Source organism: Garra rufa, chromosome 9, assembly GCF_049309525.1.
Source record: "Garra rufa chromosome 9, GarRuf1.0, whole genome shotgun sequence".
Lineage (NCBI taxonomy): Eukaryota > Metazoa > Chordata > Actinopteri > Cypriniformes > Cyprinidae > Garra > Garra rufa.
The window spans coordinates 38,384,059-38,410,551 of record NC_133369.1 but is presented as its reverse complement, the minus strand read 5'-3'; the positions used below and the strand labels follow the sequence as shown (position 1 = coordinate 38,410,551).

Sequence of the window (26,493 nt, the reverse complement as noted above, 5' to 3'; positions counted from 1 at the left end):
CGTTAAAATGAAACCGAAAGTAAAACGTGCAAGCGCATTCAAAAGCAATTTTAACACCCCACGTTTACAGAGCGACTTCCCAATGCGCGTAAATTAGTCTCCATAACATATCTAGGCTGTTATTAGTATGTGGGCTATGATAAGTTGTATAGTTGTCTAATAGCTCTGTATCATGGTGGGAAAATTCGGTCTATTTGCACTTTGAATATTGAAAGAGTAGCTTACTTTGATTATGGCTGCATTTATTGCCTACACGACTAAGAAAGAACTGTGTCGTTTATTTTTTGTTATTTATACCGTAGATTCTTTAAAAATGCAGTGACTGCCACTAATTTAAATGGCTGTACTTATAATAGAGAAAATAAACATCTTGTTCATGTACTCATATTTTCATTAATTCCTGTCCCTTGCTTAAGGCGTAAAATAAATATAAAAAAGGCTTTCAGAATCAGCCCATTTGCTTGTAAAACATTTGCAATCAGAATCAGCCATTAAGAATCAAGATCGGCACATTACTAAAAATAAATTGGGTGCTCCTATATTTTTTTTGTGCTGTTAATTTCAAGCCCTGCTATGCCTTAGGACAGCATGAAACCTACAAAAATTATATAAATAAATAAATAACATAGAGAATTATAATAATAACAGTTATTCTCCCTGTGCTATTTTTTTATATTTCAAGTGTTGCATGTTTTTCTCCTGTAGCTTTTTTTTTTTTTAACTAAGAAAACATTAATTTTTCATTACGTTTAGTAAAATCATTTATTAGTCTTAGGTGGGATAGGTATTTTTGGGAGGGGGGGCGCCAGATTTTTTCAAAGGTTTAAAGGGGGCGCGACCAAAAAAGTTTGAGAACCACTGCTTTAGGGGATCCAATCGTATCCCTATCCAATTGTTATTTTCATCTGCAAACCCCCCCCCCCCTGACCACCACACATTGCCTTCAAACCTATGGGAAACACTGTGTCCTGTATGGCTGCACGAGATGAGAACATATTTTTCCTTGGGTCAACAAAGAGTCAAAGCTAGTGATATATTTCCTCCTCCCCTACCATGAAACACTCACTGCGGCTGGATGCGTTTAAATCCCTGATAATCTTCCGTAAGGACGTTTCCCTTTCACGTACTACACACGCACACTTCAATAAACCAACAGAACGCAGGTTAAGATGTTTACAGAGAGGGAAAACATTTTTTTGATGCTGATTTTGTACATTTGACAAAGAAATAATCAGTCTATAATTTTAATGGTAGGGATATTTGAAGAGTATGAGACAGAGTAACAACAACAAAAATCTACAAAAATGCATTTCAAAAAAATTGATTTGCATTTTAATAAGTCATCACAAAACATGACTTAATACTTGGTGGCAAAACCCTTGTTTGCAATCACAGAGGTCAGATGTTTCTTGTAGTTGGCCACCAGGTTTGCACACATCTCAGGAGGGTTTTTGTCTCACTCCTCTTTGCAGATCCTCTCCCAAGTCATTAAGATTTTGAGGCTGACGTTTGGCAACTCGAACCTTCAGCTCCCAATCATCCCTTTGATGCGGTGCAGTTGTCCTGTCCCCTTAGCAGACAAACAGCCCCAAACCATAATGTTTCCACCTCCATGTTTGACGGTGAGGATGGTGTTCTTGGGGTTATAGGCAGCATTCCTTCTCCTCTAAACACAGCGAGTTGAGTTGATGCCAAAGAGCTTGATTTTGGTCTCATCGGACCACAACACTTTCACCCAGTTCTCTGAATCATTCAGGTGTGCATTGGAAAACTGTACATGTGCTTTCTTGAGCAGGGGGACCTTGCGGGCACTGCAGAATTTCAGTCCTTCTAGATACACAGGACAAGATCCTCCTGTGTAGTTCTGGGCTGAATCCTCACTGTACTCAAGATCATTAAAACTCCACGAGGTGAGATCTTGCACGGAGCCCCAGGCCGAGGGAGATTGACAGTCATTTTGTGTTTTTTCCATTTGTGAATTATTGCACCAACTGTTGTCACCTTCTCACCAAGCTGCTTGGTGATGGTCTTGTAGCCCATTCCAGCCTTGTGTAGGTCTACAATCTTGTCCCTGACATCCTTGGATAGCTCTTTGGTCTTGGTCATGGTGGAGAGTTTGGAATCTAATTGATTGATTGCTACTGTGGACTGATGTCTTTTATACAGTTAACAAACTGAGATTAGGAGCACCCTCTTTAAGAAAGTGCTCCTAATCTCAGTTTGTTACCCGCATAAAAGACACATGGGAGCCAAAAATGTTGCTGATTGAAAGGGGGTCAAATACTTATTTCACTCATTAATATACAAATCAATTTATAACTTTTTTGAAATGTGTTTTTCTGGATTTTCTGGTTATTCTGTCTCTCACTGTTTAAATAAACCTACAGTACCATTAAAATTAAAGACTGATAATTTCTTAGTCAGTGGGGAAAAGGTACAAAATCAACAGGGAATCATATCATTTTTTTTTCCTCACTGTATGTGTTGGGCAAAATTGGGGAAATGGGCAAATATCTAGCTCTGTGGATAAGTTATGAGTACAAGGGTCATGAACTGAGAAACCAAAATTCCCTTGATCTTTTGACATATGAGGTCATTGTACTATAAAAACATCCTGTTTCAGAACTCAAAACCTAGTTGGTAGTCAAAGGAAGCCAAAACTACAGCTTTGAAACGTTCCACTCTATGATGTAATAGGTAGATTAAGCGCCACCTCCGCAGAAGATCAACATCGCTGCCTGTTTAGCCCAGCCCACCTATTCACACATAGTGTTTACCAGAGAGAGGTGAACGTGCAGGTCTATGCAGAAACCAAACGATAAACATGGCTCTGAAAACAACTAAGACGTTTTGCAGCGCCAATTTGTGGAAAAAACTGTCTTTGCATTGCCTTTTTCCAGATCCTGATGTTTATTTTTAATGAAGTTCCAGACTATGTCAATAAGAACTCAGTCTTTTGTTTACTTCATTTTACCACCGATTCATTTACAGTTACCCATAGCTCCCATCCCAGCTACCATCGCTCCCTCATCTTAGGGAACCGAGGTTACATCAGGGATTTTCAAAAAGACTGAAACTAAAAGACGATGCTATATTGGATCTGACAGTGATGTCACAACAAAAGTGTGAGTAACTGTTGTATTACGTGGTCACTATTGCTTTCTCTTCTTACAGATTGTCAAACTGTATTTTGGAAGTTCAAACTTGGGGGCAGCATTGAAGAGATAATTCCTGAAATGTTTTCCTCAAGAAACATAATTTCTTTATGACTGAAGATGGCAAAGCAGTGAGCAAATTATCTGTACATTTTTGTTCTGGACGTGAACTAATCCTTTAACAGTTTGAAGTACTTACATGATCGCATGTGTTGTCAGATTCCATATGTCATTCAAATGTTCATGTCTTAAAGGCGTTATTTCAGCCAAAAATGAAAATTCACCCTTACGTTGTTCCAAATCCACAATGACTTATAATTTTTGCCCAGCCTTATTTGAACCAGAATATATAGATGATGGATGAGCTAAGACAGATGGACGTTCTACATCCGTCACCAACTCCTGCGTCAGCAGCACCACGGTACTTCTTGTGAATGCCCGTGGAAGACTGACACGAAAGAGAAGAAATTGTTTAATAAAGTCATTATTTTTGGCAACATCTACATTAGTCCGGATACTGAAAGCTCAAAGATTTCCTTGACCAAAATGCCATCTCAATATGGACGGCAACCAAAAACGTAAAGAAAAAGATGTGTTTTCAAACAAAAACGTATTAGTGTGTACAAAAGTATTCCTGTAGCTTGCTTTGTGCACAAAAGTACTTCCTGTAACTTCATAAAATTAAGGTTGAACCACTGATGTAACATGGACTATTTTAACAATGTCCTTACTACCTTTCTGGGCCTTGAACGTGCACTTACTTAGAATTTTTGTCTTGTTTCCAGCCAAAACATCTAAAAATTCTTAAATCAGAAAGGATTTTCTAGACAAGGAAAAAATATTGTCTTGTTTTCAGAAAAAATAAGTTAAAATTAAGGCCATGTCCACACTAATACGTTTTCGTTTGAAAACGCATCTTTTTCTCTCCCTTTTGGCCTTACGTCCACACTGAGACAGCGTTTTTGTCAAGGAAAACGGAGCTTTTTGAAAACGCTCTCCAAAGTGAATAAATTTGAAAACGCCGTTTTCGCGTTGTAGTGTGGACTGTGAAAACGGAGGCTTTTGAAAACGATGACACATATTTAGTCATGTGACGCATATTGTACCAATAGATATCTATGTTTACACCAGTAATTGTGCCTGTGCTATTCACTGTCACACTGCTGCTAAAGAGATTTGCCTTGTACACTCCTCAAATTAGTCCTAAAATGATGACAGAAAATTTACTCACAGTTGCTGTCCTGCAAAACATGACGACAACTGCTTTTCAGAAAAAATATGAATGAGCTGAAAATGAAAATCCTTCTTTAAGAATTTTTAGATATTTTGTCTGGAAACAAGACAAAAAATCTAAGTAAGAAAATCATTTTTTTGCAGTGTGTCAGTTGCGTTGCCGTCTATGCAGGGTCAGAAAGCTCTCGGATTTCATCAAAAATATCTTAATTTGTGTCCCAAAGATGAACCAAGGTCTTACACGTTTAGAACAACATGAGGGTGAGTAATTAATGACAGAATTTTCATTTTTGGATGAACTATGCCTTTTACGTTGCCTATAATACTTTTTGTATAGCAGTGCATGTCCTCTAGTAAAGTACATAACTAAGTTTTAGTTTAGACCAGTAGGTGGTGCTAACCTTGTAGCGATCCTCTTCAGCCGCCAACTGCATTCGCAGGCCCTCATTGGTTTTCATCTGCTCTCTTAGCTTCACCTCCATCTTTGTGAGCTCATCGGTCACCATGCTGCAACGCTCTCTCTCCTCCTGCAGGGGAATATGCTAAGTACTTTAGTACATCAAGCAGATCCATAATATCAGAAAGAGAAAAGAAATAGATAAGTACTCACATTAAGCATCTGTTTGCATTTCCTGTATTTGTCATTTTTTTCTGGCTCCTTGCTTGCAGTTTTCAGCTTGCCCTGAATGATTGCTTCTAGCACAGCATCTGAAGTACCTGGGCTTCCTGTTAGCAATCCAGAAAACACAATACATTTCCATACAATGTCCTAAACACTTTGAAGCTGTAGTTTGTATTGCTTAGCATGAACTTACCTGGTGCAGATGCCTCTGGACTGGCAGATAAAGGACCAGCTGCTGGATCAGACCCTGGACTTCTCTTCACCTGAGACGAAACACAAGGGTTGGCTGAGTCTAAAAACTAGCAAACACCTAAATACTCAAAACACAAGACTCTGCAGGTGGTACAGATATGTAACTGCAAAATGTGGGTTTACTCACTCCTTGCTGTTCAGAAAGCTTGACCACTTGTTTCTGGAGCTTCTGGCACTCCTTGTATTTGTCTTTATAGTGTTCAGCAGCCATCTGCAGCCTGAGCCGTAAATCTTCAACTTCTCTTTGCAGTTCGGCAACAGCTAACACTTCTGACTCCTTACACTGCTGAGGGATAAAGAGGTTCGAAATGAAAAAGAGAGAATAGTTTGTAAGATTCTTTAGTTACAAAGTTATACAGTTGAGGTCAAAAGTTTACATACACCCTGCAGGGTCTGCAAAATGGTAATTATTTCACCAAAATAAGAGGAATCATACAAAGTACTAATACTGACCTGAATAAGATATTTCACATAAAAGACGTTTACATGTAGTCCATGAGAGAAAATAACAGTTGAATTTATAAAAACAACGCCATTCAAAAGTTTACATACACTTGATTCTTAATACTGGTGTTGTTATCTGAATGATCCACAGCTGTTCACAAGTCCCTTGTTTGTCCTGAACAGTTAAAACTGCCTGCTATTCTTCAGACACAATTTCTTTAATTTTTCAGCATTTTGTGTATTTGAACCCTTTCCAAAAATTACTATGATCTTTTCACACTGAGGACAACTGAGGGACTCATATGCAACTATTCACATCAGGGTAAATTTAACTAATTGTGTCTTCGGGAAAACATGTATGTATCTTCTGTAGCTTCTGAAGGGCAGTACTGAATGAAAAAAAATATAATATTTAGGCAAAATAAGAAAAATGTACACATCTTCATTCTTTTCAAAAGTTTACACCCCTGACTCTGAATGCATCGTTTTTCCTTCTGGAGCATTTCAACTAGGGTTGCCACCCGTCCCTTAAAATACGGAATCGTCCCGTATTTGAGAATGAAATTGCGCGTCCCGTTTTGAATCAATACGGGACGGGTTTTGTCCCGTATTTTTTATAATTTTTTTTAAAGCAGCGTCTCATGCAAATAATCACTGCGGTAAAGCCAGCCGCGGTTCAGAAAAACACGGTCAAGCCAGCCGCGATTGATTTTAAGTGTGCGCGCATATTACAGTGATTACGGTAGTTTCAGGAACAACACAGAGAGAACGCGCTTGCAGAGCGCTTTTTATTTAGACGCCCAGGACTGAGAGATAATACTACAAAATGCTCGTGAATTTTTACTTATTTATTTGCATTTCTGCTTTAATATCCGTTTTATTTATTGGTGTACTTGACGGTTCTTTTCTGAGAAATGGGACATTATTAGACTTTAGAGTCTAATAAGTAGAAAAAAAAACAATGATCAGTTCTTATTCAGGACGGCCCATATTATATGCAAAACTCATATGAAACCTTTTTACTGCAGCATTTTTGAGATATGGGACATGATTACATTTTAACGGGGTATATAGACCCCATTTCTAAAAAGTAGAAAAAAAACAATGATCAGTTCTTATTCAGGACGTCCCATATTATATGCACAACTCATATGAAACCTTTTTACTGCAGCATTTTTGAGATGACCCCACCAGCCCCCCCCCCGAATGCGTCCCTTATTTTTGGGTATTAAAAGTGGTAACCCTAATTTCAACCTTCTATAATAGTCGCATATGAGTCTCTCAGTTGTCCTCAGTATGAAAAGATGGATCTCAAAATCTTACAGTCATTGTTGGAAAGGGTTCAACACACAAAAATACTGAAAAACCAATGAATTTGTGGGACCTGAAGGATGTTTTTTTGAAGAACTTTTCAGGACAAACGAGAATCATGAACAGAAAAAAAACAGTATTAAGAATCAAGCATATGTAAACTTTTGAATGGGGTCATCTTAATAAACTAAACTATTATTTTCTCTTGTGGACTATATGTAAACAACAATCGTATTCAAATCAGTACTAAATAAAAAAAAATTAACATGCATTTTGTATGATGCCTCTTATTTTGGTAAAATAATGAACATTTTGCAGATTCTGCAAGGTGTATGTGGTAAACACAGACTTATTCCAGAACACTATGAGCTTTCTTGACTAAGGCATACTGGATTCAGGTGTTTATCTAAAAAGTGCAATCATGGCCTGGTCAGTTTGTTTCATAAACATGCTAAGTCATACAGGTGTGCATCTCTTTACCGCCTCCTGCTGGGTTGAGTTTTTCATCTCCTCCAGCTGCTTTTCCAGACGGCTACACTCAGCCCGGGCCTCCGTCTGTCCCTTCTTCAATGACTCTGCCTCCAGGCGGATCCGGTACAGGTCGGCCATGCTTCTGTCACGAGCATTGGAGGAGTCGCGCAGCTCAGCTTTAAGCATATTTGCCTGCTGCTGGGTTGCCTGCAACTGCTCCTCTTTCTGCCTGAGCTGCTCCCTAAGAGCCTTGCTTTCCCCCTGACAAACAAAAAATAGCACTCATGAGAATACATACATAGACACACATGCACACATATTCGTATATCTATTGCAAATGAAGCCAACGGCAAAAATACAAGCATTAACTGTTTATCATACTGATATGTTTTCTAAAAGTTGGCCTTTTTGCCACTTTTATTAATATATATACAGGAAATTATCAAGAGGGGAAAATGGGATCAAGTACAACAGCTAAATGTCTTAACCACTAGCCCACAGCTTCAACCATAATGTTGTTATTAAATGAGTAATATCCCAATATAGAATGCTTGTAGGGATGACATAGTGTTGTAGGGAAACCCGTAAAAAGCCATTGAGGATATTTCCATTGGCTTTGGATTATTGCAGAAAATAAGCTCCATGTTCATGAAGATAATAGTCACAAATGAACACAACTTTTATGACTGTTTAAGCCTAAATACGATCGTCAAAAGTTAAGCTATAAACAAACTACTCCGTGGACAAATTCCGTGGACACTAGTTTCCTACAGCTCTTTAAATCTTTATTTAAAATTGGCAAGCTGGGTTCGTACAGATAGTGTAAAATGAAATTCCAGGACTTTAAGCCCTACTTTTTTTATTTTCAAAGACTTTAATTAGAGATCTCATTCATCAAACAGTCTCATCTTTCAAATTCTAAAAAAAGATAAATAGATAAATAAAAAATAAAGTGAAGCACATGCAAAATATCACTACTAAAGTAATACAAAGTATACCCCACTTTTACTATAGTAAAGCCACTGTTAGTTTTCTTAAGGGACTCAGATCAGAACTTTACTATCTGCGAATCATTTGATTTAGATCGGAACTTCAAATCGCATATTGCAAATCATTTGATTTGAATCATTCAATTTGCAAAATGATTCACAAACCCATTCCGATCGAAATTCGCTCCCAAGTCCCGATCCAGGGTTTGTACAGATACTGTAAAATGAAATTCCAGGACTTCCAGCACTACGTTTTTGATTTTTAAAGACTTCAATCAGAGATCTCACTTACCAAACAATGTATTTGCGAACCCGCTCTGTAGTTCGAATCGCGATCCAAAGTTCCAATGTGAAGCAAAAGATTGCTCCGAAGTTTCAAACTAAATCAAATAATTCACGATTCACACTCTGGAGTCCCGATCTAAATCAAATGATTCGCAATATGCAAAATTCTGATCTAAATCAAATAATTTGCGAACCCGCTCCAAAGTTCTGATCTAAATCAAATGATTCGTGATACGTGATCTGAAGTCCCAATTTGAATCAGATGATTTGTGATACGCAACCCAATTGGAGAGTTCCGAAAAAGTGAATTACTTTGTGATGCAATGGTTTAACTAATTAAATTTCAAAAACTCAAATTCAGGAACTTAAAGCACTTTAAGCACCTTGTACGAACCCTGCCCAATCTGAATCAAATGATTTGTGATACGTAATCCGATTGGAGTGCTTCAGAACAGCGAATCATTTTGTGACGCAATGGTTTAACTAATTCAGAGTTTCGAAAAGCTCCGTTTTACCCATCACTACTTGTTTTTTTAAAACCATTAAAAGCGATGTCGAAATTCAAAAATCAATGGCTCTTTTAATTTGATTTGGTTTTTGCTATTGAATCGACTGAACTGAATGATTGCGGTCACGAGTTTGAATCAATCAGAGTGGTTCCAGCATAAATGACTCACTCAATTGATTTGGTTCATCTATTCCTCTTTTCGCATATTCAGTCATGTTTACACGACACTGTCAGTACTACTTTCTTAGCTCGCTAGTTTTACGACATCAACTAAAATAAGCAAAAAAGTATGATGTTTTTTTTAATTGCGTGAACTTTAGTGCTTATTTAAAAAAAATTTAACACTTATTTCATAGATACATTGTCTTTCAATAACTCAAGCAGTTTTTAAGTACCTCTTCAGGAATTTTGCTATTTTCAAGGGTTTTCCAGGACTTCAATTTCAAAAACTCAAATTCAAGAAATTAAAGCACTTTAAGCACCTTGTATGAACCCTGCCTAAACTGAATCAAATGATCCATGATACGTAATCCGATTGGAGTGCTTCGAAACAGTGAATCATTTTGCAACGCAATGGTTTAACTAATTCAGAGTTTCGAAAAGCTCTATTTCACACCCATCACTACATGCTTTTTAAAATCATTAAAAGCAATGCTGAAATTCAAAATTAAATGGCTCTTTTAATTTAATCTGGTTTTTGCTATTAAATCGACTGAACTGAATGATCGAGGTCACAAGTTTGAATCAATCAGAGCGGTTCCAGCATAAATGACTCACTCAATTGATTTGGTTCATCTATTCCTCTTTTTGGATCTTCAGCCATGTTTACACTGTTACTACTACTACTTTCTTAGCTCACTAGTTTTACGACATCAAGTATGATGGTTTTTTTTAATTGCGTGAATTTAGTGTGAAAAGATTTGTGCTTACTGAAAAAAAATACATTGTCTTTCAATAATTCAAGCACTTTTCAAGTACCTCTTCAGGAATATTGCTATTTTTAATGGTTTTCCAGGCCTTAAATTTCAAAAAGTCAAGTTCCTCAAGCACTTGTACGAACCCTGTGGAAAGTTCGCAGTTGAATAGTTTGCAAGAGTGCGAGTGTAAACACAGCAAGGCTTTGAGTAGATGAGTTTTCCCGTTTGGTTTGTTGGTGTTTAATGTACCCGACAACCTCTCTAGTCCCATTTAGCCAATTAGCAATCGCATATTTACAACCAGTAAGTGCTTTAAAAACAAATCCTAGTAGTGTATTACTGATGTATTTTATGTCATAGAATAAAGTTTGGAAATATCTTGTGTTAACCACAGACCTTATTTCAGGCCTCTAATCAATAACCTGATCAAAGCGCTATATAAAATATAGGTTAGGAGGAAACTTGTGTGTGTACCGAAGGTGAACTGTTGGCCAGTAGCTGGCGGTGCTGTTTTTCTTTCTCTGCCAGGCAGGATTTGACTCTAGTGAGCTCCTCTTTTAACTGAGCAATGGTGTTCTCCTTATTCACATCCACAGATTTCAGCATCTGCAGCTCAGCACTCAGCTTAGTGTTCTCAAGCTCCCGGTTCTTCAGGTGAATCTGTGCCAAACACAGACAGATAGTTGATTCATATTGACTGTTTGACTTTATCTTTGAACATCTGCTGTGTAAAAACCTGGCCACATGGCACATAAAACTAGCAGTGTACCAAAGCCGGTCCAGATCCCGGACGAGCCCCCAATTATCCACACGATCTCTACAATGAGGTGTATTTCCGCATGGTGAGGAAGTATGCAAGCTAAACCTAATTATAATGCAGCAGTAAGAGAGCAGCAAGTCTGCTCCACCCCCACCCTTCTCTTTTTCTGCCTTAGGCAGCTGCTGTGAAGTGAGGGCCGGCTGTGTTTCCGTGGCTACAGCCCAGCGTTAACGCCCAGTTCCTGTGCCCGCCACAAGAAAGTAGGGATAGAGGGTGAGACAAAGTGAGTGATGGAGAGTGAGAATTACAAAGTGCAAGCCAGAGTAATTAGGGAAAGAATGAGGGTCTGTATTGCACTTCTAGGTGGATGAATGCAAAAGCCTTTTTAAAATAACAGCTAAATGTCCATTTGTTGGTTTTAGGTAAATTAAACAGGTAAGGGATAAAAAGAGAGAAAAAAATCAGTAAAACAAATATTGGCTGTATTTTATAAATAAAATGCATTACTTTAAAATCAAAGAATTTATTTTGTGACAACTGAAGAGGTGCCTTTAAGAGAAAAAAATCTGCATCATGATGACCAGTGAAATGTACTTTGGAGGTCTAAATAAAGGTGAAAAAGAGGGAAAATAAATGAAAAAGGAAGAAAAAGCAGTGTTTTATTCTTCGGTAATGTAAACTGTAAAAGTACAAGTATTTAGTTTGAATAGTAGTGAAGTAATATCTCAAAATATTAGTTATTTACAGTAATGAAGTGGCATAAAGAGCGTATACTGTGAGGGCACAAAGTTCTTGCTCTTGGGAAAAAAAAACAGGGATGTGTGTGAGGTGGTGAGTGAGTGGCATTACCTTATAGAGCTCCTTCTCATCTTTCTCATTCTTCAGCTGACACTCAAGAGCCTCCTTCTCCAGGGTTAACTTCTTCACTCGATCCTTCAAGCTGTCAAATCAGAGCCACTATCAATCATTCAGCCACACAAGGAGCATATCTAGAAACTCTTCTCCTGTCAAAGTTCTCAAAGTCAATCTCCTAAAAATATTAGTCTAACAAATATGACATCTTGTAATCTTCTGATCCTATCTAAAGATACGTAAGACAATTATATGGTTTGTTGTAGGGATGTCAAAAGTATGGAAGCCTGTTTCTTTTACAGAATTTAAAAAAAAAAGTCTGACTTAAATGTTTCACAGTTGAGTTTATATCACGCAATTCTGACTTTATAACTCGCAATTGCAAGTTCATATCTCACGATTCTAAGAAAAAGTCAAGAATAGTGACTTTAATATCTCGCAATTCTGACTTTATAACTCACAATTCTGACTTTTTCTCAGAATTGCGTGAGGTAAACTCAATTGCGCAAAAATTTAAACTTGCAAGTGTTAGAAAATAAGTCAGAATTGTGACTTTATATCTCGCAATTTACTTTATAACTCACTTTAAAAAAGTCGGAATTGCAAGATATCATCTTGCAATTGCATGAAAAAAGTCAGAATTGCAAGTTTCTATCCTGCAGTTTTTCGCAATTAAGTTTATATGAGGCAATTCTGAGAAAAAAAGTCAGAATTGTGACTTTTTATCCCGCAACTCTGACTTTCTTTTTCACAACTGACTTTATATCTTGCAATTCTGATTAAAAAAGTCAGAATTTTGTGAGTTTATATCTCACAATTCGGACTTTATGACTCACAACTGCAAGTTTATATCTCGCAATTTTGAAAAAATTCAGAATTGCAAGATACAAACTCGCAATTGCGAGAAAAAAAGTCAGAATTACGAGTTTTTATCCCACAATTCTGAATTTATTTTTCACAAATGAGTTTATATTATGCAATTCTGACTTTATAACTCACAATTGTAAGTTTATATCTCGTAATTCTGAGAAAAAAAGTCACGATTTTGTGACTTTATATCTCGCAATTCGGACTTTGTAACACAATTGTGAGTTTATATGTCGCAATTCTGAGAAAAAAATTCATAATTCTGACATACCTCACAATTCGGACTTTATAACTCACAATTGCAAGACAAATTCTGCATTTATTTTTCACAACTGAGTTTTTATCCTGCAATTCTGAATTTATTTTCCGCATTTCAGTTTATATGATGCAAATCTAACTTTTAGAGAGTATATATATATATCAATTCTGAGTAAAAAATAACTGCGAGTTTATATCATGCATTTTTGAGAAAAAAGTTAGAATTGCAAGATTAAAAAGTCACAATTACCTTTTCTTATTTTTTATTCAGTGGCAAAAACATGTTTCCATACAAAAGTTTTTTGTAGTATCACTAGTTTACTTAAACTTTATTGTAAAATACTTGAAGGCTACATGCAATTGTTTTTATTTAATCTAATCAAAGATATTTTTTAAAATGGAAACTGTGGACCAGTAGTATATTGGTTTATCTCTGGTAATGGAATTGAGAATCACAAAATTTAACTGGAATTGACTATGGAAATGTTGCTATCATGACACTCTAGTTTATTAATATAATCAAAGAGATTGCTATAGCTTTTTCTGGCTATTTCATGATGGTAGGAAATCGCACCAGTCTAGTTCAGTCTCCTTCTGCAGGCCTTTCTGTGTGACTCCGATCAGATCCTCCTCTAACTGCAACAGTCGTGCCGTACTCTCCTCCATTCTTCTTTTCACCTCCTCTCTCTCCTCCTGCAAGCTCTGGGCAGACAGCTGCAACTCCTGCGCACACATGATAAGAAAGCAAATTCCCTTGGTCATAAGCATGTTGTCTTTCCAGCTGCTGCAGAAAGGATAGGAGTTATTGCAGAACACACTGTTGGCTCTTGAGTTACGCTTGTGTCTGTGGTCTCTGAGAATCTGCAAACATGACTAATGGGAAAACAGGTCTCCAAATCCCACTCCAGTCTCTTCTGCAGTACCACTTCATGTGCAGAATATTTAGAATTATTTTAGCAGCACATAAAACAACATATAAAAGTGTGGCCATAAAATTAACAGCCAGAAATGGGTGTGCTTGTTTTCATCTTTAAACCAGCTCTGCCTCAGAGCTGATACATTTATACTTTATGAAAATTGCCACTTAAAGGCAACAAATGGCAATTATGATGATGATTGTCATGTCTGTAAAGATGTGAATTATTATTATTATATTTTATGTATTTTTTTATGTAAAGAGCCCAAAGAGAGACTCTCACTAGAGGGTGCTGACAGACTGTGAACTTAGATGTAAACTGTTTAAGACATATAAAAACGTCATATTTGAGAGAACAAAAAGAAAATATCCTGTATATATATATAACAATTTCCTGTTTTTAACCCATTCAATAAAATGTGGGGGAAAAAATCTAAAGTTTACATACACCTTGCAGAACCTGCAAAATGTTAATTATTTTACCAACATAAAAGGGATCATACAAAATGTATGTTATTGTTTATTTAGTACTGACCTGAATAAGATATTTCACATAAACAAATGTTTACATATAGTCCACAAGAGAAAATAATAGCTGAATTTATAAAAATGACTATGATTTTGAGATCCATCTTTTCACACTGAGGACAACTAAGGGACTCATATGCAACTATTTATGCATATAGGACTCAAAAGCTCAACGATGCTTCAGAAGAACACACAATGCATTAAAAGCCAGGGGTGTAAACTTTTGAATACAATGAAGATGTGTAAATTTTTCCTATTTTGCTTAAATATTATATCTTTTTCATTTAGCACTGCCCTTCAGAAGCTACAGAAGATACTTACATGTTCTCAAGAAGACAAAATAACTTACATTTACCCTAATCTTAAAATTCCAAAGGTTTTCACCCCCAGCTCTTAACGCATTGTGTTTCCTTCTGGAGCATCAGTGGGCGTTTGAACCGTCTGTAACAGTTGCATATGAGTCCCTCAGTTGTCCTCAGTGTGAAAAGATGGATCTCAAAATCATAAAGTCATTTCAAATACACAAAAATGCTGAAAAAACAAAAAAAATTTCTGAAGAAGTACTAAATACTGAATAAAATTAAGTACTAAATAAAAAATACCATGTATTTTGTTATGATCCCTCTTATTTTGGTAAAACAATTAACTTTTTTTGCCGTCTATAAGGTGTATATAAACGTTTGACTAACTGTATTTCTAAAATATTATGAGGTCAAGTCAGGACAATAAAAAAAATAAAATACTTTTCCTCTTTGTAACCCAAGCCACATTTTTCTCTCTGTCCTGTCTCACCTGCACATCTTTTCTGAGCTGAGCGCTGCTCTCTCGCTCCTGCTCATATTCTTTCTGTAGTCTGTTCTTCTCATCAATCAGTTCATCCCTCTCTTTCTGAAGCAGGTCCAGGTTTTCCAAAAGCTCCTTCTTTTCCTGTTGAATTTGTTCCATCTTTTGCTGAAAAAAGAAGCAGAAGTGACGATCCTGGCATGTGAATACTGACAAGAAATCTATAGTTCAAGAAAAGTCTCCTCACCTCCAGGTAACTGGCCTTGGTGGTGACCACCAGGATATCAGATCCTCCTTCATCCTCCATCGTCAGCAGTTCCTCCTCAGTGGGGCTGTTGGCGCGAAACTGGAATGGAGTGCTGGCCCCACGGATCTCCCCCTTATGTGTGACATAGCAAAACTGGTAGAACTCGCCATCGTCATTTGGAACGTAGTAACCTGCAAAATATCCAGAATCAAGCAGAGATAACCATCGTATCGTTAGAGCAGTTCATGGAACGTTTTACACTGACCTCATTTGTCTTTCCCATAGGTTTTAAAACAAATGACTCTAATGAACGACAGCTAAGACTAATGAAGTCCATCATAACTTTACAGTTCCACTGCAGCTTTATGACAGACTCACGTCCATTTTATTTAATGGTATATTTTCTTAATTGCCGTGAGGAATCTGGACTCATGCCACAAAAACCCTGTAATCCCTCACAAAGATTCCAGTATGTGACCTGAACCACTCCAGTAAAAGTGGCCCATCAACACTTCAGCCTTCTAATAGGAGGCCTCAGTGTTTCCTATTTTATTGCATCCGTCACTACATATTAAAAGCTCTCGATGAACCTTTGAGGGGCCTTCTCTTTGGCATGACATTCATTGAAGAAACGCCTGCATTTGACAGTTATTTTACCTTGGAAAACCACAGATCTGTTGACTGCGGTTCCGTCGGTGTAGTTGTCTGGAAGAGGTGACCACAGGAACGTGTAGTAGTCACGAGCGGTGCTCCAGCCAACCTGCCAGAAAGAGAGAGTTTTAAAGGATTAGCATATTTGATTTAAAGCTGAAGTATTTTTTTTTAAATGTTAAAATGCTTTAAATTGGCTCAACCAATGGCAGACATTCAAGTAATGATCCATGATTACTTTGTGTACAACTTTCTTACTTGCTTATAAACAGCCCAAGCTATCGGGGTGATAATGCCACCATTTTTGGAGTAATTAGTAATGTAATGTTTCAATAGCGAAACTGTTTCAGTAATTAAGTACAGAGGAAATGCTGCAAACAAGGTTCTGCCTGGCATGCCTGAGTGTGTATGTGTGTAAGAGAGAAAGAAAGAGGGTTAAAAGTCATTTCGGAAATAAAGTTGTTCAACATTTTTATTCTATTGTTTGTCATATCTAAATGCTTGGTCTGTGTATTTGGTTTTTGTGGCTCTTTTGCTGTGGTAGAATGTAAGCCACTTTTTAAATAACTGAAATAATTTGGCAAAGTGGCATAAAACTGTAACACATTCAAGTCTTGCAGCAATTCACAGCTGTGTAGTTATTTAAGAGTATCCATCCCCTTTAAACATCTGCCAACCAAACAGAACCAAGCATTTAACAGAACTGTGGTTCAAAATATTTTGACTATACTCGGTTTAAAAAAAAATCTAGAATCTCTAGAAAATCTCCAGTCCAGAATTCTAGATATCTTTCTGGTGAATAAAAATATTATATAATGTATCTTTTGTAGTACTTTTATAACCTGGCAAATACATACATACACTGCTGTTCAAAGGTTTAGGATCAGTTTCTTATGCTCATCAAGGCTGCATTTATTTGATCAAAAATCCAGAAAAAACAGCAATATTGTGAAATATTATATCAATATATTTTAAAATGTAATTTATTTCTATATGCAAACCTGTATTTTAAGCATCATCACTCCAATCTTCAGTGTAACATGATCCTTCAGAAATCATTCTAATATGCTGATTTATTATCTATGTTAAAAACAGGTGTGGTGCTTAATATTTTGTTGGAACCTCTTGATACTTTTTTTTTTCAGGATTCTATGATGAATAAAAAGTGAAAAAGAACAGTATTTATTCAAAATAGAAATCTTTAATAAATAAATAATAAAGAACAGCATTTTCTGAAAATGGAAATCTATTTAAAAAAAAATTTTAACAGTTTGTTGTCAGTATTTTTTTATTTATTATACTTTTATTCACCAAGGACGAGTTAAATTGATAAAAAGTGATAGCAAAGACTTATATTGTTAGAAATAAATGCTGTTGTTTTAAACTTTTTATTCATCAAAGAATCCTGTAAAAAGTATCACAGCTTCCAAAAACAAAAACATTAAGCAACTTTTAATCACATGACTCTAAAATCAAAACACATTCAAAAAATAAATAAATAAAAGCTTTTGGCAAATCTGAAGTTAAATTGATAAAAAAAAAAAAGTGATAGCAAAGACTTATATTGTTAGAAAAGATTTCTATTTTGAATAAATGCTGTTTTTCTTAACTTTGTATGCATCAAAGAATCCTGTAAAAAGTATCACAGCTTTAAAAAAAAAAAAAACATTAAGCAGCTGTTTCCAACATTGATAATAAATCAGCATATTAGACTGATTTCTGAAGGATCATGTGATACTGAAGACTGGAGTAATGATGCTGAAAATTCTGCTTTGCAACACAGGAATAAATTACATTTTTAAAATATATTAAAATTGAAAACCATTTTTTAAAAGTGTAATCATATTTCACAATATTACATTTTTTTCTGTAATTTTTAATCAAATAAACGCAGCCTCGATGAGCAAAAAAGACTTCTTCAAAAAAGATTGAACGACAGTGTACATATCCCATATATAACCACGATCTAATAAACACTTAACAGATCTGTAATTTTACTGTATATACTACTGGTCAAATGTTTGAAATAATTACAATTTTTTTACTGTTTTTTGTTTTTAAGTCTTTCGTACTCACCAAGACTGCATTTATTTTATGAAAAAATGCAGTAAAACAGTAATATAGTGAAACTATTTAAAATAACAGTTTTATTTGTTTTCATAATTTGAACCAAATAAATGCAGTAAAATTAACCCATCATTATTTCAAACTTTTGGTAAAATACATAAAAAAAAAACATTAACAATATATTTAAAAAAACTCATAAAAATCAAAACAAATTTAAAAAATAAATAAATAAAAGGTGCAGCTTTTGGCAAATCTGAAGCAATAAAGTGGCTAAGTGTTTATGTGAATTCTCCCGCATACACTAATAGGAAGACTGTAAATGCTTCGTCAGGCTGTCGTGTTCTTGACCATTGGCTGATTCACATCATGCAAAATTCTTTGGCACATTGTGCATTTTTCTCATCTCCGTGAGGCCTAGTAGAAAGCCTTTGAGAAGAGAGCATAAAAACACGGACTCGGCTGCGTTTTACGGGGGCAAGTGAAACCCTGTCTGCCACGTGTTTCTCGCCAAAGCCTCGTGAATATGTTCGGTTGAGGGAGCGCGGCTACAACTCAGCCTTAACAGGAAGAAGAAAATAGGTGAAAATTTTATACATACTTCAGAATGGAAACCAAGATGTAATTATATGAATTTTATGTGTTGTTAACTGATGGTTGATGAGGGGGAGTACAGAAAATACATCCATAATTTCAGCCCTCTGTCATAAAACTGTCAAACAAAATCAGACTCACATCGGGCTGACTGTGTTTGTGAACATGAAAACGCACAAGCCTAGTACCTGCTATTGGCATCTACGTGGGAACTCGTAGTATCCTGGAAGTAACACGCAGACACACACACAGTAAAAAAAATGCCAACTCACTACAGCGCAGTCACATTAGAAAGTTGTGTGGCTTGTTTGCTCAAACCATACAGCTGTCCTCTATGTCCACAATAACATTAGTGTTGCAGAAATCCCCCGATTGTACAAGAAAGTTGCCCGAGGTGCTGGAGCTGTAAAGAGCAGGAAGCCATTAAAGGCATGGCCCATACGGAGCGTCATTACAGCCTGGACCAAACTCCACTCATTAGAGACGTTTGGGGTGAAAGAGGGCGAAAATTAAGCCCCTGTGTGTCTCTCATTTAGGTCTGCGGAGGGAACGCTGACCGAAAGGAGAAAAGATGGATGAGAATGAAAATGGCATGAGAAACTACACAAGAGCCTTCAGGATGAGAGCAGCTCCAGCTGGATTTAAAGTGAATGGATGACACACAAATAAATATAGACTAAAATAAAAGAAAATCAACTAATAAGTATGATTATTATAATTCACTGGGAAATTATTTTGACTGGGGAAAACAGAATAGAAAAACTAAAATAATCTTTAGGGAAAACTAATATTATATTACATTAGATTATAAATGATAAGACAAAGGTAAACAAAATTAATACTTACAATGAAATAAAATATTGATGCTTCACACACAGAAAAATAGTTTAGTATTTTCATCTAATATACACTGTTGTTCAAAGGTTTGGGACCAGTACGATTTTTAACGTTCTTAAAGAAGTCTCTTATGCTCATCAATGCTTGATTTATTTGATCAAAAATACAGAAAAAACAATACAACATATTATTGCAATTTGAAAGAATTGTTTTCAATTTTAATATACTTTAAAATAACATTTATTTCTGTGATACAAAGCTGAATTTTAATCAGCCATTACTACAGTGTCACATGATCCTTCAGAAATCATTCTAACATGCCGAGTTATTATCAATGTTGAAAACAGATGTGCTGCTTAATATTTTTTGGGAACCTGTGATACTTTTTTCAGGATTCTTTGATGAATAAAAAGTTAAAAAGAGCAGCACTTATTCAAAACAGAAATCTTTTTTAACAATCTAAGTCTTTACTATCACTTTTGATCAATTTACCACATCCCTGTGAATAAAAAAAACTAACTGATTGATTTAATGAAAGAAAAAAAATGACTGTCTTGCCCTGATTTACTGGTTTCAAATAAATGCTGTTCTTGTTAACATTTTTTTCATCAAAGAATTCTAAAAACAAAAAGTATCACTGGTTCCAAAAAAAAATAGCAAAAAACATTGATAATAAATCAGCATATTAAAATATTTCTGAAGGATCATGTGACACTAAAGACTGAAATAATAATTCTGAAAATTCAGCTTTGGAATTCATCACAGAAATAAATTCTGTTTTAAAGAATATTAAAATAGAAAACCACTATTTTATATTTCAATACCATTTAACACCATTACTGTTTTTTTTGTGTGTGTGTGTTTTGTAAATCAAACGCAGCCTCAATGAGCAAAAAAGACTTCTTTAAAAAACATTTAAAATCTTACTGATCCCAAACTTTTATATAGAGCATTATTTGTTTATAAATGCCATGCAGTTGAATATTTTTCACCTTATAAGTGAGCAAAGACGTCTAATGAATAGAACTCCACAGAGAACAAAAGAACATCCCAGTGTTTGTGAGAAAGTACCTAATTCCCTGACTCGCAATGACGCACGGACTTGGCCCATGCCTCTGTCTGCGCTGCTGACTACATTCAGCGTTGGGTACAACGAGTCTATATATCAGGATGCAGTACAGAGAACAACTACTGCGCTGACAGGATAATTATAAAGCAGTGTTCACCTTCTCCGCCGTGAGTCCGATGGCGTGTTCTGACAATCCTACATGACGCTCACAAGTTTTTCAACTAGAATCTCTCTGATTGTAACCATTCCAACTTCATAAGAGAGCCACAGGCAGCATGCCTGCTCGAACAAGAAACAATAGGCAATAGGCGAATGCAATGATGCTAAGCGCATTTCTCCTTGAGAGGCTTTAAAACATCTTTACACATAATCTTATGTCATGACAGACAATGCTATGGCTTAGATTATGGTGACTAAGAGGAGGAAGTAGTTGGAGTTTTCCATTGTTTGAATCTATATTAAGATTTCCTGGTTCCAAGAAATGTACCCAGATTTTCCTTTCATAAAATTGGTGTTCAGGTATGATCAGTTAATCTCCCGAACACTAGGTGGCAATAATAGCCTTGCGACTACCTGACGCTCCAGGCAAGTGACTCATGGAACAGGTCTTGCAATTTTCTGGTGTTTGGCATGGCTGCCTTTTGTCTGTCAACACAGACAGAGCCATGTTGTGATTTATGATCATGTGCCCTTCATTGCCAGAGGTTATTCTGTGTCTCTGGGTGCAGACAAATGCACGTCAGTCAGTCAGTCCTGTTTGGAAGAACATGCCTTCCCTTCAGGGTATATGATCCAGTTGCATGTCAGACTACAAAACAATGCATTTACCATCGCAGTTCAGAACATAAACAAAGTTTGCAATTGGGCAGTAAGAACAATTATGTAGAACCGTTGTACTCAAGGAGCAACTGCTATACCTGTTTGTAATGAGGGAGTTGAACTTCGTGAATTGCATCCATTTTCTCAGGAGACTTCAAGTGAAGTCGGAAATATCAGATTTATGAGTTTGGAGATGTCAGAGATAAGGATTTTCTGTACCTATTAAAATTAAATAGTGATATTCATGAATGAGCTCATAAACAAATTAAGGTGTAAATTAATCAATTGCCTTTCGGTGTTTTCTTTGTGCAAAATATTTTTTATATAATACCATGCATAATTAATAGGGATGTAAGAATATGAAATTCTCATGATACGATAATATCTCGATATGAAATTCGACAAGTTCTTTATTGCAATATTTTAAAAAAAGAAAAAAAAAACATTGAACTTTTAAGTTAAATTCTTTTATCTATCTTCTTTTATCAAAATTTAGAGCTTCAGCTCATCTTCTAAAGTAAGAAAACTTAAGTCAGAAAAAAGTCAGTGAATTAACTTGTACCTAAATTGTAAAGGGGACCCTCTTTTTATTTGTGGTATACTGTATCAGTCTAAATTACATTCAAACTGGTGTTTTAGGAAGCCAAACTAATTTGAAAATAATAACAACAACAAATAAATGAAAATGAATATTTCATAAGTGTATTATTTTTGTGTTACACTACAGTAGGGAAATTACAATACTTCTTACCTACTTTCAACACTTGAAAGATATTTTAAATTTGGACTGTAGTAATGTTCCATTTAAACCGATAGCTGTCAGCTATTTATTTAAGCTTTAATCACTTATAAGCTTCTTTTTTTTTTTTTTTTTAAGGAAAACACCAGCTTTGGTAAAAACAGGCTTACAAAAAAATCCATCTCACTACAAATCTGGTGAAATGCTGTAATCACCTGCCACGAAAATAAGCATAACTAGTGTCTGCTGTGTTCACTGCAGTTCACTGCATTCATTCAGTGAACTGAGATGTTATGAGGCACAGAAAACACCAGATTATGAGTTGATCGCCTGAATGAAGTGTGTGCTTCACTTTGAAACACGTAGTAATAGCAGACTTGATGAAGGGATTAAGCCATATGTACTTTCAGTTTTAGTTTGTTTGACAGATACAGTGCAAAAGCATAATGCCACGCAGAACGCACATGTCAGTTTGCAGACGGCTGTGGTCTGTGAGGTGTGTTCCAGGCATTGTCGACGTGAGGGGACAACACCATGGGCTTTTGTCGCTGTTAGATTTTCAAGTTAGCTTGTTGTGTCCCAGCATTTAAAGGGGTCATGAATGTGCCACTCTATGACGTAAAAGTCTGTCCAAACACCACCTTCACAGAAGATGATCAACGCCTACTTCTACATCACTGCCTATTTAGCCCCGCCCACTGACTCATGCATGTAGTGTAAATCATGAGAGAGACAAATGCAAACCAAACAACTAAGATGGCTCTGAAGACAACAAGACACTGCAGTGCCAAGTTTTGAAACTTTGTATTGCCTTCCCTCTGATCCCAGCATTAGGAAAGAGCGGATGAACTTTATTTTGTTTAAAATAACTTGGTCCTTTGTTCACTTTATTTTACCGCAGATTCGTTTACAAACAAAGCACAATTTAAACTAAAAGATGTCGAGTACTATATTGGCTCCAACAGTAATGTTGAACTGTTTTACATTGTCACTATTGCTTTGTCTGTTATTAGAGATCATTTGATATGTGAATATCAATTCCTCCTGAGTATTTATGCATCCATCTGTAAAGGATGTAGGCAGAGGTGGGTAGTAACGAATTACATTTACTTCGTTACATTTACTTGGGTAAATTTTTGGGGTAACTAGTACTTTTAGAGTATATTTAAAGATAGGTACTTTTACTCTTACTCAAGTACATTTATAGTGAAAAAACTTTACTTTTACTTTGCTACATTTAATGGCGTTCCTCCTTAATTTTCGGGCTATCAAAATCTGAAGAGAACCTACCTGAAGGGCTACCAGAAATTTTGCGAGCCCTGTATATATGTATGTATGTATGTATGTATGTATGTATATGTGTATATATATGTGTGTATGTGTGTGTGTGTGTGTGTGTATATATATATATATATATATATATAAACACCTTACTTCAGCCTATGTTTTCAAGGAGAGGTGTGTGGAAGCAAACAGTTATCAATCAGATCAGAAGTAACTAGTAACTAGCTACTTGAGTACCTTTTCCATTGGATACTTTTTTACACTTACTCAAGTAACTATTTGGTAGTTACTTTTACTCTTACTTGAGTAAATATTTCCATAAGTACTTGTACTTTTACTTGAGTACAGATTTTGGGTACTCTACCCACCTCTGGATGTAGGCTATCAAACAAACAGAAGTGTTAGTCAATCATAGCGTAGTCTACATACACCACGCTTGTTCAAACAGGGAATTCTGATGAGGGGGTTAAAAACTGGACCGAAAGTAGAATGATGTTTTTTATTTAAACGTCCTGACAACATAATAAGTGGACCTCAGAGAACAATACAAAATATTAAATTAAAAAAGGCAGTTCACGACCGCATTAAGTATTGACCTGGTACTGAAATACCAATACTTTTGACAACACTATTCCACAGTATGGAAAAAATATAGTTTGGAAGTCAATGGCTACCACCAACTGTTTGGTTACCAACATTCTTCAGATTATCTTGTTTTGTGCTCAGCAGAAAACTATGGGTTTGGAACAAGTAGAGAGTGAGTAAACGATGACAGAATTTACATTTTTGTTGAACTATGTCTTTTAATCCTTTTAAACATATTTTACAGATATTTCACCATAAAGCCTGGTTCACATTGCCGATTATTCTGGCTATAAAGCCCTTATGTAGGAATATACTGTATGTATATGGCTGTGTGACAGTGTATAATATTTGACATTTTTTATCTTTAATATTCAAGTTATTTAGAATGTAATCAAATAAAATACAATGTTTGGAATTAAATCTACAGCTTGTGAATCAGAATTGAACTAAATCAGGAGATTCATACTGATATACAGCCCTAAATAACTCTAACGACAACGTAAAACTTTGTTCTCAAGGATATCTTGTTTTTTTGTACTTGAACAAAACTTTAAATATCTTTAAAAGATTTTATTGCATGAACATCACAATCTCAAAGTCAATCAATATAAAAATCTGGATAGTCTGTGAACTATAGAGATTTTAACCCACCTTCCAAGAATGTAAAAAGTTCTACCTGTTTCTCATGGGGGGTTTGTCCCTTTTAATCAAGAACATTGGCCACAATGTGATAGAGCTGCTGAGAAGCAGAAGCCGTCCTGACAGCCAGCCATAAAACAGCTTCATCGGACTCGCTATATCACACGCAAAGTAAAAAGTTCTAAAACACCACTTTGATCTGGTCAGATCCAAACCCAGACACTAAACCCTGACAGTGACCACACTCAACTCCCCCTCCACCAACCTAAAGCAGTCAGATGTTCTCTTTTATTTCCTCTCGCGTATGGTCCACATCCATAATGTTGTAAATGCAGTTTGTTTTATGTTCTCCCATCCAGCAGTAGCTGGGGAACTCCAGAAAGCAGACGGAGCCAAAACACCCCACTTATCCTGCCAACCCATATATTTCATTCCCGTGCACACCGTCATGACCACACTCGCGTTCGACTACACTCCAGCATGACGCACCGCTTTGTGCCAACATTGTGGAATTTTCAAACTACCAGCGGGTTGTAATATTTTATATCTTTTTTTTCACTGCCAAGATCTTTCACAAATACTCAAACCACATTCTGTTATACAAGCCGCTAGTAAATGTTCCTGCTCACTTGATGAAAACCTTGTTAGAAGGGGAACCAATTGTGACTGAGATTTTCCTGGATATGATTCACAGTTTTTCCCGAATAACGTGAATAAGACATACGTACCCCATCAGTTCAGGGTGTCGCGGCACATTTTCTTCAGGTTTAAAAAGAGATTAATTCTCCATAAAAACATCTTCCTCAAAAACCACATCTTAATGGCTTGCGGGGAAAAAAGAAGTGACTGGTTATATAACCTAGTTTGGAACTGGCATCAAGTATGCATCAAACACAGACACTTAGGTTACACTATATATAACAGCAGCAGTTATGTGTTCTAAAATAATACCTACAAAAAAGTCTGGTTCTGAAAATCTTTTACAGCAGGAAGCATTTAAGTGACCAGCAGTAAATCCAACATTATGTTAAGCAGCAGTAATGGCGACTCCCCAAACATTACGCTGCCAAATATGACAGCAGGGCCTTGTAATTTCCACACTGTGGAAAGTGAAGATGGGAAAATGGAATCAAGACGTTAAAGTTCCTGTAACATCGCACATGATTCCTATAAAATGGTAGGAAGCCAACTAGGCTGATTTGAGCACAGTCTTGAAATAAGTGAAAAAGTTACAGATCTGACGTAAAACAAGGAGGGCTGGAAAGTCCAATAGGTTAACATTGTGTTAACTGGAATACTTCAAGTTCTAATACTTCATTTTAATAGCCGTTATATGATTTAGCAGAATATAATCAGATTAAGAAAAGTTCTAGGTTCATGCATCAAAAAGAAAAAACTGAGAACTAAGCCTGTATTTGCCAAACAACTGTATTTGGTGTAATCTGTTAAACAACTAACTGCACTGCAGTAAACAGTGGCTTTAGGTGCCACAGAAAAGGACAAAATAGACCAAACCACAAAACAGGCCACACTTGGACTTGGACAATAATTGTCGTCTGACATCATATGATATTTAAAACTAAAGTTGTTATTCAGTGAAAATTTTGATTGTTAAAAAGCCCAGTATCTAATTTTTGCAGCTAGAGGGCGCATATTCAAAACAAACAAAGAAACAAAGGCATAGTTTAATGATGACGTGATAGATGCTATGTTTACACTAGTGCATTTTCGTTTTAAAACACACAACTTTTGCTATGGTTATGCCTGTCGTTTACACTACTCCAGCGTTTTTGACCCTTTGAAAACGGGCACTT

General features: G+C 36.0%; 1 protein-coding gene across 3 annotated transcripts in view; it reads right to left on the bottom strand.

The window, feature by feature from the left end:
• tax1bp1b (Tax1 (human T-cell leukemia virus type I) binding protein 1b) overlaps positions 1-26,493 on the bottom strand; it is a 49,351-nt gene that overhangs the window by 12,736 nt on the left and 10,122 nt on the right. For 2 of the 3 annotated variants that reach the window (XM_073847412.1, XM_073847414.1), the window contains exons 3-13: positions 16,056-16,158; positions 15,399-15,589; positions 15,161-15,319; positions 13,499-13,647; positions 11,797-11,887; positions 10,662-10,847; positions 7,498-7,749; positions 5,390-5,548; positions 5,204-5,273; positions 4,999-5,114; positions 4,790-4,915 (exon numbers count right to left, since the gene is read on the bottom strand). In XM_073847412.1, coding sequence (XP_073703513.1) covers positions 4,790-4,915; positions 4,999-5,114; positions 5,204-5,273; positions 5,390-5,548; positions 7,498-7,749; positions 10,662-10,847; positions 11,797-11,887; positions 13,499-13,647; positions 15,161-15,319; positions 15,399-15,589; positions 16,056-16,158 — 1,602 coding nt within the window. The remainder of the gene's footprint in view (positions 1-4,789; positions 4,916-4,998; positions 5,115-5,203; positions 5,274-5,389; positions 5,549-7,497; positions 7,750-10,661; positions 10,848-11,796; positions 11,888-13,498; positions 13,648-15,160; positions 15,320-15,398; positions 15,590-16,055; positions 16,159-26,493) is intronic. The other variant, XM_073847413.1, reaches the window with a different exon arrangement.